Source organism: Cibotium barometz, chromosome 3 (genome assembly GCF_041138505.1).
Source record: "Cibotium barometz isolate CiBa-2024 chromosome 3, ASM4113850v1, whole genome shotgun sequence".
NCBI classification, from domain to species: domain Eukaryota; kingdom Viridiplantae; phylum Streptophyta; class Polypodiopsida; order Cyatheales; family Cibotiaceae; genus Cibotium; species Cibotium barometz.
In genome coordinates this window covers 42,922,804-42,939,652 of record NC_141048.1, presented here as the reverse complement: position 1 = coordinate 42,939,652, position 16,849 = coordinate 42,922,804, and the positions used below count along the sequence as shown (strand labels likewise).

General features: G+C 44.1%; 1 protein-coding gene across 2 annotated transcripts in view; it reads left to right on the top strand.

Annotated features, from left to right (window-relative positions):
- Positions 1 to 16,849, top strand: part of LOC147640090 (ferrochelatase-2, chloroplastic-like) — a 55,460-nt gene that overhangs the window by 1,508 nt on the left and 37,103 nt on the right. For both annotated transcript variants that reach the window (XM_086776990.1, XM_086776999.1), the window contains exons 4-7: positions 48 to 191; positions 8,405 to 8,506; positions 9,618 to 9,721; positions 9,823 to 9,949. In XM_086776990.1, the coding sequence (XP_086633116.1) occupies positions 48 to 191; positions 8,405 to 8,506; positions 9,618 to 9,721; positions 9,823 to 9,949 (477 nt within the window). The remainder of the gene's footprint in view (positions 1 to 47; positions 192 to 8,404; positions 8,507 to 9,617; positions 9,722 to 9,822; positions 9,950 to 16,849) is intronic.

The following is a 16,849-nucleotide window of genomic DNA, read 5'->3' as shown; positions in this document are numbered from 1 at the left end:
ATCATTTTTATGACATTCTTACTGTATGTATTGTGTTTTGAATGCAGGATATAATTCGGCTGCCACGGCTTCTAAAGTTCCTTCAGCAACCTTTGGCGAAGTTTATATCAATGATGAGAGCCCCGAAAAGCAGAGAAGGCTATGCCTCAATTGGTGGGGGTTCACCCTTGCGCAAGATAACTGAAGAGCAGGTGAAACTCCAACCCAATTTGTAGGTTTATGAGGCAGTGTTCTCTTCACAATTTCAGATCATGACGGTTGCAAGAGATATCCTGGGGTTTGTTCATGTTTCCAGATCATGTTATATCCCTGCCAAGATTTTTGTCTTACATCCCCGCACACCCCCCCTAAAAATTAGGAGGGTTCCATGGAATCCCCCCCAACCAAGACCATCCTTGAATTCAAACTTTTGATGGGTGAACTTCAACTCCCTTTGAACCTGGTAGTTTAGTTGGAATCTGTTACTCTTATTTTGGCAATGTCCTGCCAAGTAGTCTTGGCTGTGGCTATCTTACAGTGAGCAGGGTACATCATTTACATCTAGCCGGGCTGTGGACCTTGATTTCTAAGAGACATCTGACAATCATGCAGCAGCGTAGCCCCATTGCCCTACTCTACCGTATTTCATAACATATCCAGCCCCATGGCAGCTTGCTTTCTCAATGAACTTTGATGTGCAGCTGTTCGGAATTGCCTGCCTGATCTCCACCTGATTCTTGGACTATCACGATCTTCTTCGGTGATTGGGTGGCACCTTTCGGCTGGTTGAATAGGCTGGGACTGCTGCATCAACCAGGGAATGCAGAAGAGAGATTCTATTGCTCAGGCTGAATGTCCTGAACCCTAAGACACGTCCTCATCACATCTTTTAATTGGATGGTTCTATCTGCCTTTGAGGGCAGAGCTCATAAGCCACCTTGGCCAGTGTTTCATATGCCACCATGTAACAACTCTCTCTCTCTCTCTCTCTCTCTCTCTCTCTCTCTCTCTCTCTCCCCCCTCTTCCCCCCTTTTCTCTCTCCTTTTCCTTTGTTCCGACTCCCTACTCTTCTTAACCAATCTTATCACTGCCTAGAAATGGATGGTTCGTAGCTGTGATTGTGACGCCATTGGTGATGGATAGAAAGGAGAGAAGGCTTTTTGCTGTTTTTAACCACTAGTATACCTCGAACATGACCCACGGCCAGTCCAAACCTCATCCTTGATAGCCCTTAGCCTTTGAGGTGGGTCCTATTAGCCCCCAAGCTTGGCTAAGCCCTAACTCTGGGTTAGCTTTTAGCCGTAAGTCTCAGCCTTAGCCGACCTTGGTTTAACACATCCCGTTAACCCTAGCTCATCAACCCTTGGTTAACATTGTTTGGGATGTAAAACCTTTACCCTAGATTTTAAGTTCAATTTAGGTCAAATACTTGTTTCTAAGCTTCTATATTCCCTCCTTGCTGGTTTCCTCTCCTCTTGCGCTTCCTTTTCTCTTTGCTTGTTTTCAGGCTCTCTCTTCTTATAGGTGCACGGCAATGATGTTTTTGGCATACTCAATCAAAATGGCAATAAAACTGCCCGAATGTTTACAATCGTCTGATGGCAAGCCCTTTTCATCCTTGAGAATTAGCCACGAGATTTGAGTAAAAAGATATATCAAATGAAGTACGAAGGCTAGGAAATGCCTCGATTCAAAGCATAAAATTTTCTTTAGCATGTTGTTTTGTGCTACACTTGCAAGGAATGTGAGCCACTATCATTGCAATTCACCAAACTACCTAGGGCTTATTTATTCCCTTCCATCTCTCTCGTCCTCTTTTCAAACTTGTATGCTTACATGGAGCTTTTATCCATTTTTTATTCGTTTATGTTTTCATGGTTTTATGGTAATACAATTTTATGAAATGCCATTGCATTGCATTATGCTTGTTGTGGAAGCATCCCAACTCCCCACCCCTTGTAATTTCCCCGGTTGGGGTTGAGCAAAATCTTGACACACTTGAACCGGAAGAGGGCGACCCCCTTCGTAATATGATTGTATTATCAAGAAACTTTACATACAAGCTTCATGGGCAATGCTTGCTAGATTTCCAATGACATTCATGCATATGAAATGATTTCAAACACGTGTCGTAGTAGAGGTTGATTTCACAACTTCAGTCCTGATCGACCTCGCTTCTCAATCCCCAGTATCTTGCCACAAGTAGCTATGCTCCAGTGGCATTCATACACATGCAAGTGTGTGCCAGGCCAAGACACGAGAGATTTGAACGGCCAAGAATGTGGATGTAGAGTAGGTTTAGAGAACATAAGAAACTCTGAGACTCAGTTTGCCATTTATAAACACCTTTCAACTTTAGGTCAAAGTAATGATAACAGAATACTCCATAGCACTCCCGTTGAAATTAGGGTTTCAATTGAATTAGGGTTTTTGCAAACTAGGAATGTTTAAGATTATAAGTAAAAAGTTTCACAAAAATGGGGAGCTTAAAAGCCCATTTTTTGTTTGCATATCTTGCAAAAAATTACATGCTGCATCATGCTGAAGTCCTAAGAATCCTACTGTAACAGGTAATCTAGGTTAAAAACCATACATAAGCATGAAAGGACTAAACCCTGCACTCGTATGCTTAGTACTGTTATATGCAAATTCTAACATAGGAAGATAATCCTTCCATGAACTCTGTCTTTTGGATACATATGCTTGAAGCATATCCTCCAAAATCTGATTCACTCTTTCAGTCTGGCCATCAGATTGAGGATGATCAGAGGAACTCAAATTCAAAGTTGTTTCCAACTTCTCAAAAACAAGTTTTCAAAAATCACTCGTAAACTTAGAGTCCCTATCACTAACTATGTCCTGCGGTAAGCCGAACAATCTCAACAATTGCTCGATAAACTGCCGTGCTAATTGCATAGCCGTAATAGTCTTCTGGGTCGGTAAAAATCTAGCCATTTTTGTCAAGCGATCTACCACAACCCAAATAGAATCGTGGCCTTGATGTGTTCTTGGCAATCCGGTAATAAAATCCATGGAAATACTTTCCCATTTATTACTTGGGATTTGCAAAGGATGCAACAACCTAGCATGTCTAAAGCGTTCAACTTTATTTGCCTGGCAAATTTGACACTTGAGAACATAATCTTCTACATACCCTTTCATCTTTGGCCAATAAAAAGTGTGTTTCACTAACGATAGTGTCCTGTGTACCCGAGGGTGTCCAGCAGAAGGGGCGTCGTGACACTCCTTAAGAATCTTGGACCTAATGGCCGGGATCTGTGGTACACAAATTTTGTCATTACGGAATAGTAAACCATTCCGAATCATCCACTGGCCTCCTGCAGCCTGAATGGTAGACTGCTCAGTCATCGAGTCTTGGTCAATCAATGAGCTCCTGTCCTGGATCTTTTGCCAAAATGGACCAAAATAACTATCAGTCCTGCAAAGCCCTCTTAATGACTGAAATAAGTCAGTAGAAATCTCGGTGAATGACAAAGAATTCACCTCTCTAATTCGACCAAGCGCATCTGCAACACTATTCATGGACCCTTTTCGATAACGGATCTCAAAATCAAAATCTTGCATTAACTCCGGTCAACGAGCTTTCCTTTCTCTCAAATCATCCGCATCACACACATACTTGATTGACTGATGATCAGTCAATACCACAAACTTGGAGCCATATAAATAATGTCTCCAAACCTTGAGAGCATGAATCACAGCATAAAGCTCCTTCTCAAGGGTTGGCCAACGAGATTGAGTGTCGTCTAGCTTTTTACTTTCAAAAGCAACCGGTCTACCATCTTGAAATAGAGCAGCCCCGATAGCATAGTCACTGGCATCAGTTTCAAGAACATAAGGCCGACTAGGATCGGGTAATGCTAAGATAGGTGCTTCCTTGACTTTATCTTTCAAAAGTCTGAAGGCCATATCCACATCGTTATTCCAAGTGATAGGCTGATTTGACTTACGTCCACGACCTTTCAATAAGTTGGTCATCGGTAGTGTGAGCTGAGAGTACTCCCGTACAGATTTCCGAAGAAAAACAACAAAACCGAGAAAAGAACGAAGTTGTTTCACTGTTCGCGGTATAGGCCAGTCCAGAACCTTCTGAACTCGGTCATAGCCAATGCTCAATCCATCTCGAGTGATCTTGTGTCCCAAGTAAATGATGTCGGTCATAAAGAACTCACATTTACTTAACTTAGCATATAGTCGATTCTGTCTTAAAATAGAGAAGACAATCGTGAGGTGTCTGACATGATTCTCAAAAGTACGACTATATATCAAAATATCATCCAAGAACACCACAAATTTTTCCAAATGTTCACGAGATCGTTCATCATTTGCTGGAAAGTGGCTGGAGCATTGGCTAACCCAAAAGGTAATACGAGAAACTCGTAATGGCCATACTTAGTCTGAAAGGCGGTTCTTTCGACATGCCTTTCATAAATATGTATCTGGTGGTAGCCAGTACGTAAATCTATCCTCGTGAAATATTTCGCTCTTGCTAACCGGTTAATCAGGTCATCTGATCTAGGGAGAGAATAACGGTTCTTAATGGTCAGCTTGTTCAATCTCTTGTAATCTATACACATTCTCCAGGTGTTGTCCTTCTTTCTCCTAAGCAACACAGGTGCACCCCAAGGTGATTTACTTGGACGGATCTGGCCCATCCTCAAGTAATCTTCGAGTTGTTTAGCCAACTCATCTTTCTCAATTTGGCTCATCATGTAAGGTGGAATACTGACAGGATGAACACCAAGGATCAAGTCAATACGATGATCTACTGCCCGTTCAGGTGGTAACCCCGATGGCAGTTCCTTAGAAAATACATCTTGAAACGAATCAAGTATCTTCTGTAATTCTTTGCTTTCAAACACACTTAATTCATTTACATCCAAGGAAGGGATGAGAAAGGAAGAAAGTGGAATCAATACACAATGGAAAGCGGTATACAAAGAAGAATCCATTATATTTCCAAAATCACTTGTATTTACAAGAGGTCCCTGAGAGGGATGATTACAATCACCTAAAATACCATACTTGGTGTCCCTATGCTGAAAAGAAAAAATATGACTAGACCAATCTATCTAGACTTGAAGAGTCTTAAACCACTCAATCCCTAATAACAAGTCTACGTTCTCTAGGTGCATTACATAGCATTCCAGAGTATCTTTGTAGTCCTGAATCTGGATTGGAAGCATCTCCACCTTTCGATCCCAAACTTGCCTTCCCGTAGGTAGGCGTACCTCATAGGTATGATCGCTGGGTGTCGTATCAAGACTCAATTTCTGCACAAGTTTGTAGCTAATAAAATTGTGTGAGCTGCCAGGGTCTAGAAGAGTGTGAATCTTATGCCATTCACTTCTCCATTAACTCGGAGAAGATCATGCAAGCCAAATACTTTAGAATTGAACAGACAATCAGAACAAGTACTAGGGCGAGAAAGTACAGTAATTGACGTACCTGTCAAAGACAACTGTATAGCTGCCTTTGGCTTGGGTCCTGTGTTTGTCTTGGTACCCTTTTGCTTTGGGCACTCATTACGCATGTGTCCTTTTTCTTCGCAGATAAAACAACGTCCTTCCTTCTTGAGCTTTAAAGCCCTAAGGAGTCGTTTCTTCTTCGCTGGTGTCGAACTTGAATTCTTCGAAGGTTGGTCCAAAGACTTGCCTTCAGTCGTGTTAGCCATAGGTGCGGAGAACTTTCTTTTATGCTTGTTCCCCTGCTCGGTAACAGGTTTCGACTTGGAAGAGACCATTGTATCATCATAGATACGACCTGAATGAATGGTCTCGTCCAATGTTTTACATTTGTTATTTTTAACCTGTAAACGGTACGAGTCTGATAAACCAGCTACGAAGAACCCCAAAAGAGTAGTGGGATCCATCTTTGTAGCTTTCATCTGCAAGTCCCTAAACTTCTGGAGGTAGACCTCATAAGTGAGGTGCTGCGAGGTCATGGTCAAAGCTAAAAACCGGGCAACAACATCATAATCATCCTCTTTCTTGAGGAATTCTTTCTTGAAGACGTCTTCGAATTGTGCCCAAGTCGTTGGCTTAGGGTTGAGTTCCTTCCACCAAAGCAAAGCTTTGCCGGACAGGAAACCTGCTGCTAACTGGATCTTCTTTCCATCATCATATGGATGAAACTGAAAGTGAACTTGCCACTTATGTAGCCAAGTGTCCACGATCTCCTTGGTGCGTTGCTTTTGCTCGCCCCCAAACGGTTCCGGAGTAATGTTGGGGTCTAAAGCAGAAGCCAAGGTATCCATACCCGATAGAGTAGAGAGGGTAGCAGTCAATAGAGTGATGGAGTTCTGCAAGCTTGCATCTGGGCTGCGATTTGTGCTTGACGTTCCGTCGAAGAAGCTTCAAGAGCTACTTTGAACTCTTGGAAATCTGATTTTGACACAAAATCGTCAAAAAGATCGGCATCGGTACCTTCCGTAGCCGGCAAGCCTTCGCGTTTCACAAGGGGCTCCAACTCCGATTCTTGGGTCGACATCGTGAAGAGGGTAAGTGGAGAGAAAATTCGATCTTTGCACAATGAAAGTGCAAGGGAACTTGAGAGCTCGAGAGCTTGAAAACTTGAGAGATGTGTGGCAAGAAGCCCACTTAAGGGGGTTTATAAAGGTTTCCACAAAAACTAAAGCCCCCAAAAGCTATCTTTGGCTTTTGCTTTTGTGTTATATATATATATATATATTTATTTATATATATAGATATATATATTCAATTTTCTTAAAAAAAAAAACACACGTTGAACCTTAGGGACCCTTAACTTTTTGTAAAAGAAAGTTTAATAAAAAACAAAAAAAAACAAAGCGTCGAATCGGGCTGGCGCATGCGTTTGTTGTTTTGCTTTTTTTTTTTTTGTTTTTCTCTGTCCCATCGGAAAAAATGCCGCCGGCTTCACCTTTGCTTCTGCCGATGCCTTCACGGCAGGCTGCGCTTGCGCTAGCCTGGCCACATGGCGGCGTAGGCCTGGGCGTCTGTCCGCGTGCCTAGGCGGCGTGAGCCTGGGCATCATGGTAGCGTGGGCCTGGGCGCCTGCCGGCCTGGCTTGGGTGCCTGCCTGGCCTGGCCTGTCCTGGGCGCTTGCCTGGCCTAGCCTGGCCTGTCCTGGGCGCCAGCCCGCCTGGCCTGTCCTGGGCGCCAGCCCGCCTGGCCTGTCCTGGGCGCTTGCCTGGCCTAGCCTGGCCTGTCCTGGGCGCCAGCCCGCCTGGCCTAGGCGTTGCGTAAGCTTGCTGGCCGCCTGGCTACGTGGCTCGCTGCCTGTGTACAGAGCTTGCCTGCGCACAAGTCCTAGCCAGCGTGCATGTCCCGGCCAGCAGTACCCTGCGCATACAATAGCAGGCAGTGTCCTCCTCTCTCTCTCGTTCGCATTCAACCAAAAGCAACGAAGATGCTTTTTTTTGTTTTCTCTCTCTACGTTCATGTGAGTGCACAAACGAATCATGCCTCTTCTTTGCAAAGCAAATGACCCTACTTAGACTACCACCTCCCATCAACATGGGTTTCTTTGATGAAGAAAAACACATACTGAATCTGAAAACAGCAGTATGCACAGAAAAAAACAGCAAGCTTTTCTAACACATACCTTTCTTCGACCTCATCTTCTCTACCTACCGACTTGCTCGTTCACGAGGCATGCTCTGATACCACTGTCAAATCCCCAAGGATCTCCTCGTGATCGTTCCTGGTACGAGACTCGAATCCTGCAAACAAACGAATAAACAAACAAACAAACAAGGGGGTGCAGGCCTGACTCACCTCCCAACCATGACAGCCGTGGGCAACCCCACAGTCTTGGCTGTCCCCACCGAGCCACGAGCTGAGCTAACTAGGATGACGTACCGACCAATCTCCTCCTCGCGACGTCCCATACCGCCACGAAGCTACCCTCGTGGGCCTCAAGATTGCTGCCGGCCTCGGCTGCATAAAGCAGGTGCACGTCTGCACTAGATCCAGGCTCCAAGACCATAGAGCTCTCACAAACTCGCGAGACTCTCTATGTCTCAATAACTAACCTTGGCCACCCTTTTATAGGCTCTTTCATACTTTTCAATGAATTTTCATTTTATGAAGAGGCCAGAGTGTAACTGGGCAATCAAAAAGGATGAGAGAAATGGAAATGACAATTTTGAGGGCACAAAAACAGGGACCACTGGTGGATCCTATTTTTGCATGTGGCCTTGCTGTAAGATAGCCATACTTTAGTTAAAGCTGTGCACATAGACCTTTCCAACAGTTGATGGGAGGCGTATCTTTCCATAGGAATATTCTTATTTAGCACAAAGTGGTTCAGTGTGATTGTTGAGGGGTTGTTTTTATTCTTTTCATGGTTGTGCAAGGCTTTTATGGTTCTCTCGTTTTGACCTAACCTTTTGATATAATTTTTTTTGCAAGTGGTCTGCAGGCCAATGCGTTGAGGGTGGCTTTAGAAGAAAAGAATTTGCCAGCAAAGGTTTATGTTGGCATGAGATATTGGCATCCTTTTACTGAGGAAGCGATCCGAAAGGTATGAGAGTTGCAATGCCTCCTTTTTTGAGTGAGTGGGATTTCATTATGGAGGCTTAAACATATGCCAACCTGTATTATAAATGATTGTAACTTGAATGTTTTCTGGAAGTATCGACAAGTTCTTACTGGAGTAATTACTTCATGACCAACCCTTCCCAAGATGTTGACATCCTTCATAACTGCAAATATAATATATTTGGGTAAAACATAATGTGTATGGGTTGACACTCTTCACACGTGCAAACACAAGATCTTTACATATGAAAGACTGATGCACAAGTTTCAATACAAAGAGATGTATAGAATAAAACGTGCTTTGCTGGAATCTCTTCAGTGGCTGTGCCCTCTTGAGCAGGGGAGCTTGGACAGTGAGATTAAGATTGACAATGGATGAAAGATTTGGTGCGAAGCCAAAGAGTAAGAGCACAAGCACACAATGGAGTGAGGAGTAATTAAGAATGAGGTCACAGCTAGTTGTAGCTAGGGGCTGATTGCAGGTAGCCCTTGGTTTTGGTTGCATGCAACACAACAAACCCTCCCTGATGCCAATCTTCACTAAAACCCCCTGGGCCCTCGCACAACATACATGTGCATAGAAAACTCGGTTTGGTCCTCGGGGTGCAGATCATGAACTGGCTTCTCGTTATGAATAGGGGAATGAGTTGGGACATTAGAATGTGGATTATTGATTTCTAACACTCCTCACTGGATGCGGATTAGTTATAGATGCTCTTTCTATCAAGAGCCTTTGTGGAGGTATGCCTATACTAAATAGGGTTCACAGTGGCCAGCACGCCTTCAGAGTCAATCAAAAGGTGCTTACATACTCATCCTGAGCCAATTGAAATTGCACACATGAATCCTCAGCAATATTTATTTGTTTGAAAGTGCATACATACTCATCCAGCCTGAAACTAAACAGTGTTTGATCTGAGCCCTCAAGCATTGGGATGCCATTGGGGTGTCCTCAAACCCAACAGTGTTCGACTTGAGCCCCAACAGTGTTCAACAGTTCTGCCTAGCATTATGTCTTGTGCCTATGTAAAATTTGATTTGTAGCTCAAGTTGAGCTCTGCTAAGCAAAGCTTAAATTTTCTTCTCTTTGACAGATAAAAAAGGATCAGATTTCAAAGCTTGTTGTTCTACCCCTTTATCCACAATTTTCCATCTCCACTAGTGGCTCAAGTTTTCGACTCCTGGAAGAAATTTTCAGGTAGTTACACATGCCCTCATATTGACAGGATTTCTAACATGTAATAGCCAGCCTGCATCTGTTCAGACTCAAGAGAATGAGGGTACTACTGGATTATGCAGGGAGGATGAGTATCTTGTGAACATGCAGCACACTGTAATTCCTTCTTGGTATCAGAGGGAGGGTTACGTGAAATCCATGGCGACCCTAATACAGAAAGAGCTGCAGGCTTTTGAAAAGCCTCGAGAGGTACACTCATTGTTTTTGCTTGATATTCAAAGCTCTTTTTGCTCTTTGTTTTGGTGTTGCTTCTTTTTCCATCACCATGAAATCTGCCATGTCCAATCGCGTTATAATGTATGCATAAACAAAAGGTTTCTCACCTTTGATTATATATAGTGACAGGTATAAGTAGACATCCACCTTGATGTAGTTACTAAGAAGGTATTTTTACGTCCATCTGGTAATATGGCCTCAAAATTTCCATAATTTTTTTGGCAAACAAGATTTCATTAGTGAGTATATCTGAATGAATACAGCTACCAATTTTTAAAAGAGGTAGAAAGCAAATAGACATGGAGCCATTTTGCATAGCTGGCCCCTTTGGAGGGAGACCATATATGGGGGGAAGAGGGAAGATGCACATTGGGAAGGCCTGACACCAGTTGCAGGGCTTTGCAGGAGAGATTGACAGTTTTTTTGTGCATCTGGAGCCCCAATCCCTTTCTCACTCCACTCAGTGGTCACAGAGAGTGTAGATGAGGCCATCCCTTACAAAGCAGATGAACTTGGAGGAAGGGGTTACGGAGCCCGCGATGGTCTCACAGCAGGGGCCTGCCAAATTGGCCCTGCCATTAGTCTTCTGATCAACTCCCAGCAGCGAGGTTCAGGGAGGCGCTGTCAACACTATGGAGTGGTTGGCACCCAGTGAGCCGCTGTGACAATCAACTGAAATGGAGTGCCGGCCTCCTGCTGGTATTGAACAGAGGGCTGGTTTCCATTGCTCAGGCCACTGCGCTGAAATGGTCTTTGTGAAGGTCTTGGGTTAAAAAGGCGCAGGAGCCTTTGCGAAACCTGCTGAGTTGCTGGGCAATCCCATAGATAATGCTGTTGGGAACCCCCATAGTGCACTTTATCGACGGCAGTCTGTTAGTGGAGAGCCATAACCCCACTGCTATGCTTGTAAAGACAATTAGCCAAAGTAAGTAGGAGATCCTGCAGGGACGAAAGCTATGATAAAGTTGCACAATGTGGAAGCAAAACATAGGAGAGAGGGAGAGCAAAGGAGCGAGAGAGAGAGAGACACATGAGACAATGAACATCAGGTTATATAGCAAGAGGCTTTTACAATGGCAATACCAGCCAGCAGATGGTGTAGAACATGTGCTTGTGAATAGGTTAGATGATAAACAAGTGATGCAAAGGAAGCTGGCTGACTGCTGTAGAGCTGGTCAACAACCTCTCACGACCTACTATCAGAAGAAAAGGACATAAATAACCAATAAATAGTCATGACTCCACAACACTGAGATGCACAATTTCTAACACCCCCTCTGCAGCTCATAGTGTGCAAAAGAGTCTAAAGAAGATAAGCTGATGAAGATGCAACCATGGACACTCCATTCCAGTATTTGCGCAACACCGGATACACCTCGGAAAGAGCACCTACCAACGTGTTTCCTCGAAACACAATGCCACCACGAACAACAAAGAAATTTGCTTGGCTCCGAATTCCCCCACTAGTGTGCAGTGAACTCCAAGTATATAATGATGAGTTGCTGGACACACCACGCTCATTATCCCCTAACAGTACACTAGAAGTATCAGAGTCATCATCCTGAATATGATCATTGCCCATCTTTGAAAACTTGGTCCTGGCCTGGGCTGTACCTTTGGTCTTGCAATCCTTGGCCAAATGAACCTGCTTTCTAGAAGAGTAGCAATGACACCGTCCTGTCTGTTGCACTGTAGCAAGTGCCTGATCCTATCCACTAGGAGTTTCAACCATAGTCCCAGGAGACGGCCGTTTTAGGACCCCATCCGTTTCCATGGTTGTTTCTCGTTTCCCAAGTGATGTTGACACAGGAAACGACCGTTTCCACCCCTAAAAACTCGTTTCCCCGTTTCCATTCCTCGAACGTTTCCGTTCCCGTTTCTCGTTTTTGGTGATTGGTTTCAACAATTTCCCCTCAAGCTCAACTCCATACCCTGCGCTCCAAGTAAGCTTCTAAACCTACGAAGCTTCTTTGCGCACCACCAACACTGGATGATGGAAAGATAGCATAGGAGAGAGAGTGCTGCTGCCACCACAAAAACGCAGCCACCAAAGCTGAAGGAAGCACAACAACCCAAAAGAAAATGCAACCACCAATGTGAAAAACGCAGCCTTCAGGATGAAAATGCAGCAGCCAGAGGAAAATGTAGCCACGAAGTGATCAAGAAAATGCAACCACCTAGAAGATTGCACAACACAGCCTTCTGCTTCATATGTAGGCAAAAAACACAAGCCTTCTTTTGCTACCAAAAAAATGCCAAACTTCTTGTTGCAGGAAGGAAACTCACCACCGCCTTGTAGTGCTAGTCACCTAAGCGACTGATACCATAATAAGGTTGCACAATGCGGAAGCAAAACATAGGACAGAGGGAGAGCAAAGGAGAGAGACATTAGACATTAGACAAAGGAGAGAGAGAGACATTAGACAATGAACATCATGTTATGTAGCAAGAGGTTTTTACAATGGCAATACTAGCCAGCAGATGGTGTAGAACATGTGCCTGTGAAAAGGCTAGATGATAAACAAGTGAAAATGGGAGGCCCCTTTTATAGTGATGCAAAGGAAGGTGGCTGACTACTGTAGAGCTGGCCAACAGCCTCTCACGACCTACTATCGGAAGAAAAGGACATAAATAACCAATAAATATTCATGACCTCAAAACGCTGAGATGCACAATTTCTAACAAGCTACTCCCCAGAAATCAACTTTGGATATTGTCATGCCCTGTTCATAGTAACAAAAAAACCTGTTTCTATCTTTCAAAAACTTGAAACTTGAGAACGTTTTTAAAAAACCTCAAAACCTCTTCAGTATGATAGTTTCGCCCAAATTTTAGGTTTTGTCCCCTCCCCCCATAGTCACCAAAAACGAGAAACGGGAACGGAAACGTTCGAGGAATGGAAACGGGGGAACGAGTTTTTAGGGGTGGAAACGATCGTTTCCTGTGACAACATCACTTGGGAAACGAGAAACAGCCATGGAAACAGAGGGGGTCTTGAAACGGAGAAACGGGTTTCTAGGGGCTGAAATGGCCGTTTTCGATGATTGTCCCCTCCCCCCTCCCCCGGTGGGGTGGCCGATTTTTCTGGGATCTTTCTATTTTTGTTTTTCTTCCATATCATCCTCATCACCTTCCTTCCCTCTTCTTATCTTGCCTCCCTCCTTCCCTTTTCCATCTTCTGCGACTTCTTTCAGCTCTGCTCCTTCCTTCATTATCTTCTTCTCTCCGTGTGGGCGAAGAGAGCTGGCTTAGGTCTATAACATGCGGGAGCTTACAACAAATGATTATACTTTGATAAATACTTCCAGCCCTTTGTTCTAGACAATGAATAGCACAATGTAGAGAGAGAGAGAGAGAGAGAGAGAGAGAGAGAGAGAGAGAGAGAGAGAGAGAGGATTGGGTTCCAAAAGGCCCCCCACCAAGTATGGTGTATTTGCTTTATTGAATGAGTAGACTGACAGACTATTGGCTGTAAATAACCAAGACTAAATTCACTTGGATACCTACCCTTGGCAGAGATAGCATTCAACCTGAAGTAGCTCCCTTGATCTTTCTATTTTTGTTTTTCTTCCATATCATCCTCATCACCTTCCTTCCCTCTTCTTATCTTGCCTCCCTCCTTTCCTTTTCCATCTTCTGCGACTTCTTTCACCTCTACTCCTTCCTTCATTATCTTCTTCTCTCTGTGTGGGCGAAGAGAGCTGGCTTAGGTCTATAACATGCGGGAGCTTATAATAAATGATTATACTTTGATAAATACTTCCAGCCCTTTGTTCTAGACAATGAATAGCACAATGTAGAGAAGATAATAGAGAGAGAGAGAGAGAGAGAGAGAGAGAGAGAGAGAGAGAGAGAAATACACAGGATTGGGTTCCAAAAGGCCCCCCACCAAGTATGGTGTATTTGCTTTATTGAATGAGTAGGCTGACAGACTGTTGGCTGTAAATAACCAAGACTAAATTCACTTGGATACCTACCCTTGGTTGAGATAGCATTCAACCTGAAGTAGCTCCCTTGATCTACACTTCCACCTTACTTGGCCCCGTTCTTGGCTGCTTCTAGCCCCTGGACTTAAGCACTTGGGGAGAGAATAAGATGATTTATGCTCTGTGCTGCCCTTCGCTTATATATGACCCAAGTATGCTAGTCGGTTTGCTCATACTGATGTCGGCCTGCTCGTGACTTTGTAAATCAGCATTTATTTCATCGCTTTTCATACGTCTGAGAATTTGCTGGTATTAAGCTACCTGATAGGTTCTAGGCTGTTCAATAGGACTTCTTGGTGCCTCATCGGGCTGTCCTCTCATGTGCACAGAGTGCATCTACCGTGTGCAGCATGCACACAAGACTAGCTTCGAGGCTTGGGGTAGCTTGGAGCTCGGCAGGCAGATTGGCGAGCTGTGCTAGGGATGGACTGACGGGCGGGCGCCCATGTGTGGATGCTCGGTGACTGGCCAAGTGTCTATAAAAGGATGGCCAAGGTTAGTCAGTTAGTCAGAGTCTTGCGAGGTTATGCGAGAGCTCTGCGGTCAGGAGCTTGGATCTAGTGCAGACGTGCACCTGCTTCATGCAATTGAGGCCGGCAGCAGTCTTGAGCCCCGTGAGGGTAGCTCGGTGGCGGTATGGGATGTCATGGAGTAGAGACTGGTCAGTACGTCTAGCTAGTTAGCTTAGCTTGTGGCTTGGTGGGGACAGCCAGGTCTTGTGGGCTTCAGCTATGGTTGTCATGGTTGGGTGGTGAGTCAAGCCAACACCCCCTTCACAGTTTATGGTTTTGTTTTGCAGGTTTTGGGTCTTGTTACAGGTTTGTCCTACGGGGTGACACTAGGGGTTTGACAGTGGTATCAGAGCCAACCCAAACGCAAGAAGCTGAAAGGTATTCGTGGTTATGCTTCAAATCTGACAAGAGACCCGGGTATGTTTCTCATTGTTCTCTTCCTATGAATCGTTGTTGTTGCTATCAAGGCGTTGCTCTATGTTGCATGGAGATTGTGGTTGGCGTAGGGAAAAAAAGCATGTCTAGTCGTGTGAGATAGGGGAGAAGAGATCGCGGTGGTTTGTGTGTGGAGTGACCCCTCTTTTGAAGAGTTTCATGCTTGGCCATGCTGGCTACCCTAGGGGTAGGTGGCTGTACAGAGGTCGCAGCAGGCCGTTCAAGCCACATCGCGGCCGTACAAGGCTGTATGGGCCTGTGCACAGGTATAGCAGCCACGCATGTGGGAGTCTGGTAGAGGCCTGGACAGGGTCACCGGCTGTACTTGTGGTATAGGGGCCGTACGAGCACAACATGCGCAGCTGTACATATGTACGGACTGGAGCGCAGTAAAAGCAACGTCAGACCTACACGACAGCCTCTGAACAGACCGTATAGTGTACGGATAGCTGTGCGCAAGAGGGAAAAGCTGCTGGCAGTAGTCCAAAAACAGCGTATATCAGTTTTTAAAAGGAAAAACAGAATGTTTTATAAAAAGAAACTGAGCGTTGGTTTCTCACAAAAAAAAAGCATGATGTTTTTCATATAAAAAGCATGGCATGATTTTTTGAACAAAGCTGGACATTGTTTTTTTTAAAAAAAGGCATGGGACAGCCTTTTTAAACAAAAAGGGGACTCATATATTTACACACATTAGAAAAAAAAAGCACGAGTAAAACTGAAAGTAATTGGTTTTTTTTTAAGAACTCGACAACATGCCTTTTTAAGTATAAAAAGGGGTCTTAGGCTAATTCTTTCTATCTTTAGCAGTGCATTTGCCCTATCAACTACTTATTTGCTGTACTAATTCTTTCTATTTGCTACTTCCCTTAGTGCTAGGCTTCATTATGGTTGAGTTTGCCTTGCATCTCCGGAGGTTTGACAGAAACTCAGTACGAAGGGCTTTGTGTGAATATATTCTCTTATGTGTGTGTGCGTGTGTGTGGAGTGTGTGTGTGAGAGCATATCTTGATACAGAGTGTTCTACACCTACTATTGGGCATTGATGACGTTAGTGGGGATGTCGTAGTATGTAGTCCATACTATGCATAATGGAGTTGATAGTTATATAGTCTTGTGGGTCGACTACCATGAGTATATAACATGCATGTTCCTAAAAGGTGAATTTGGGCATGTTCCTGGATTCATCTAGGTATATAATTCAACCGTATTAGCAGACATTCAGATTTCACATTTTGAAGTTTTCGTCCGAGTTGCAACTTGCGGCTAGTTGATATTGTGCTAATTCTTTCTATCTTTAGCGGTGCATTTTCCCTATCAATTACTTGCTATACTATTTCTTTCTATTTGCCACTTTCCTTAGTGCTAGGCTTCATTATGGTTGAGTCTGCTTTGCATCTCCGGAGGTTTGACAGAAACTCAGTACGAAGGGCTGTGTGTGAATATATGCTCTTATGTGTGTGTGTGTGTGTGTGTGTGTGTGGAGTGGGTGTGCGAGAGCATATTGTGATACAGAGTTCTACACGCACTATTGGGCACTGATGACGTTAGTGGGGATGTTGTAGTATCTGTTGGAAATAAGTGCTCACTAGGAGTACTTTTAGTCTTGGTCATCTCAGTGTATGCCACGTGGCACCTCTATAATTGTCCCATAAGTCACTCTACTCTATCTTGTACTTCTCCCCTATATATTGTGGGTGTCACATCAATGAAAGTATCAATCTTGTGTCTTGTCTACACTCATCTCAAGGTAACTCTTTGTCTTTCATTTATGTTCTTGTTTCATTTCTAGTTTGCTCTTGCTTTCATATTTCCTACATGGTATCAGAGCCATGGTTTTAGGGTTTCCCTGTTTTTCCTCTGAGCTTTCGCCATTCTCTCCAAGCTGTCCTACTCAATTCAGCGCAGCCCTGTGTTGCCCGCCATATCTTCAAGCCGCC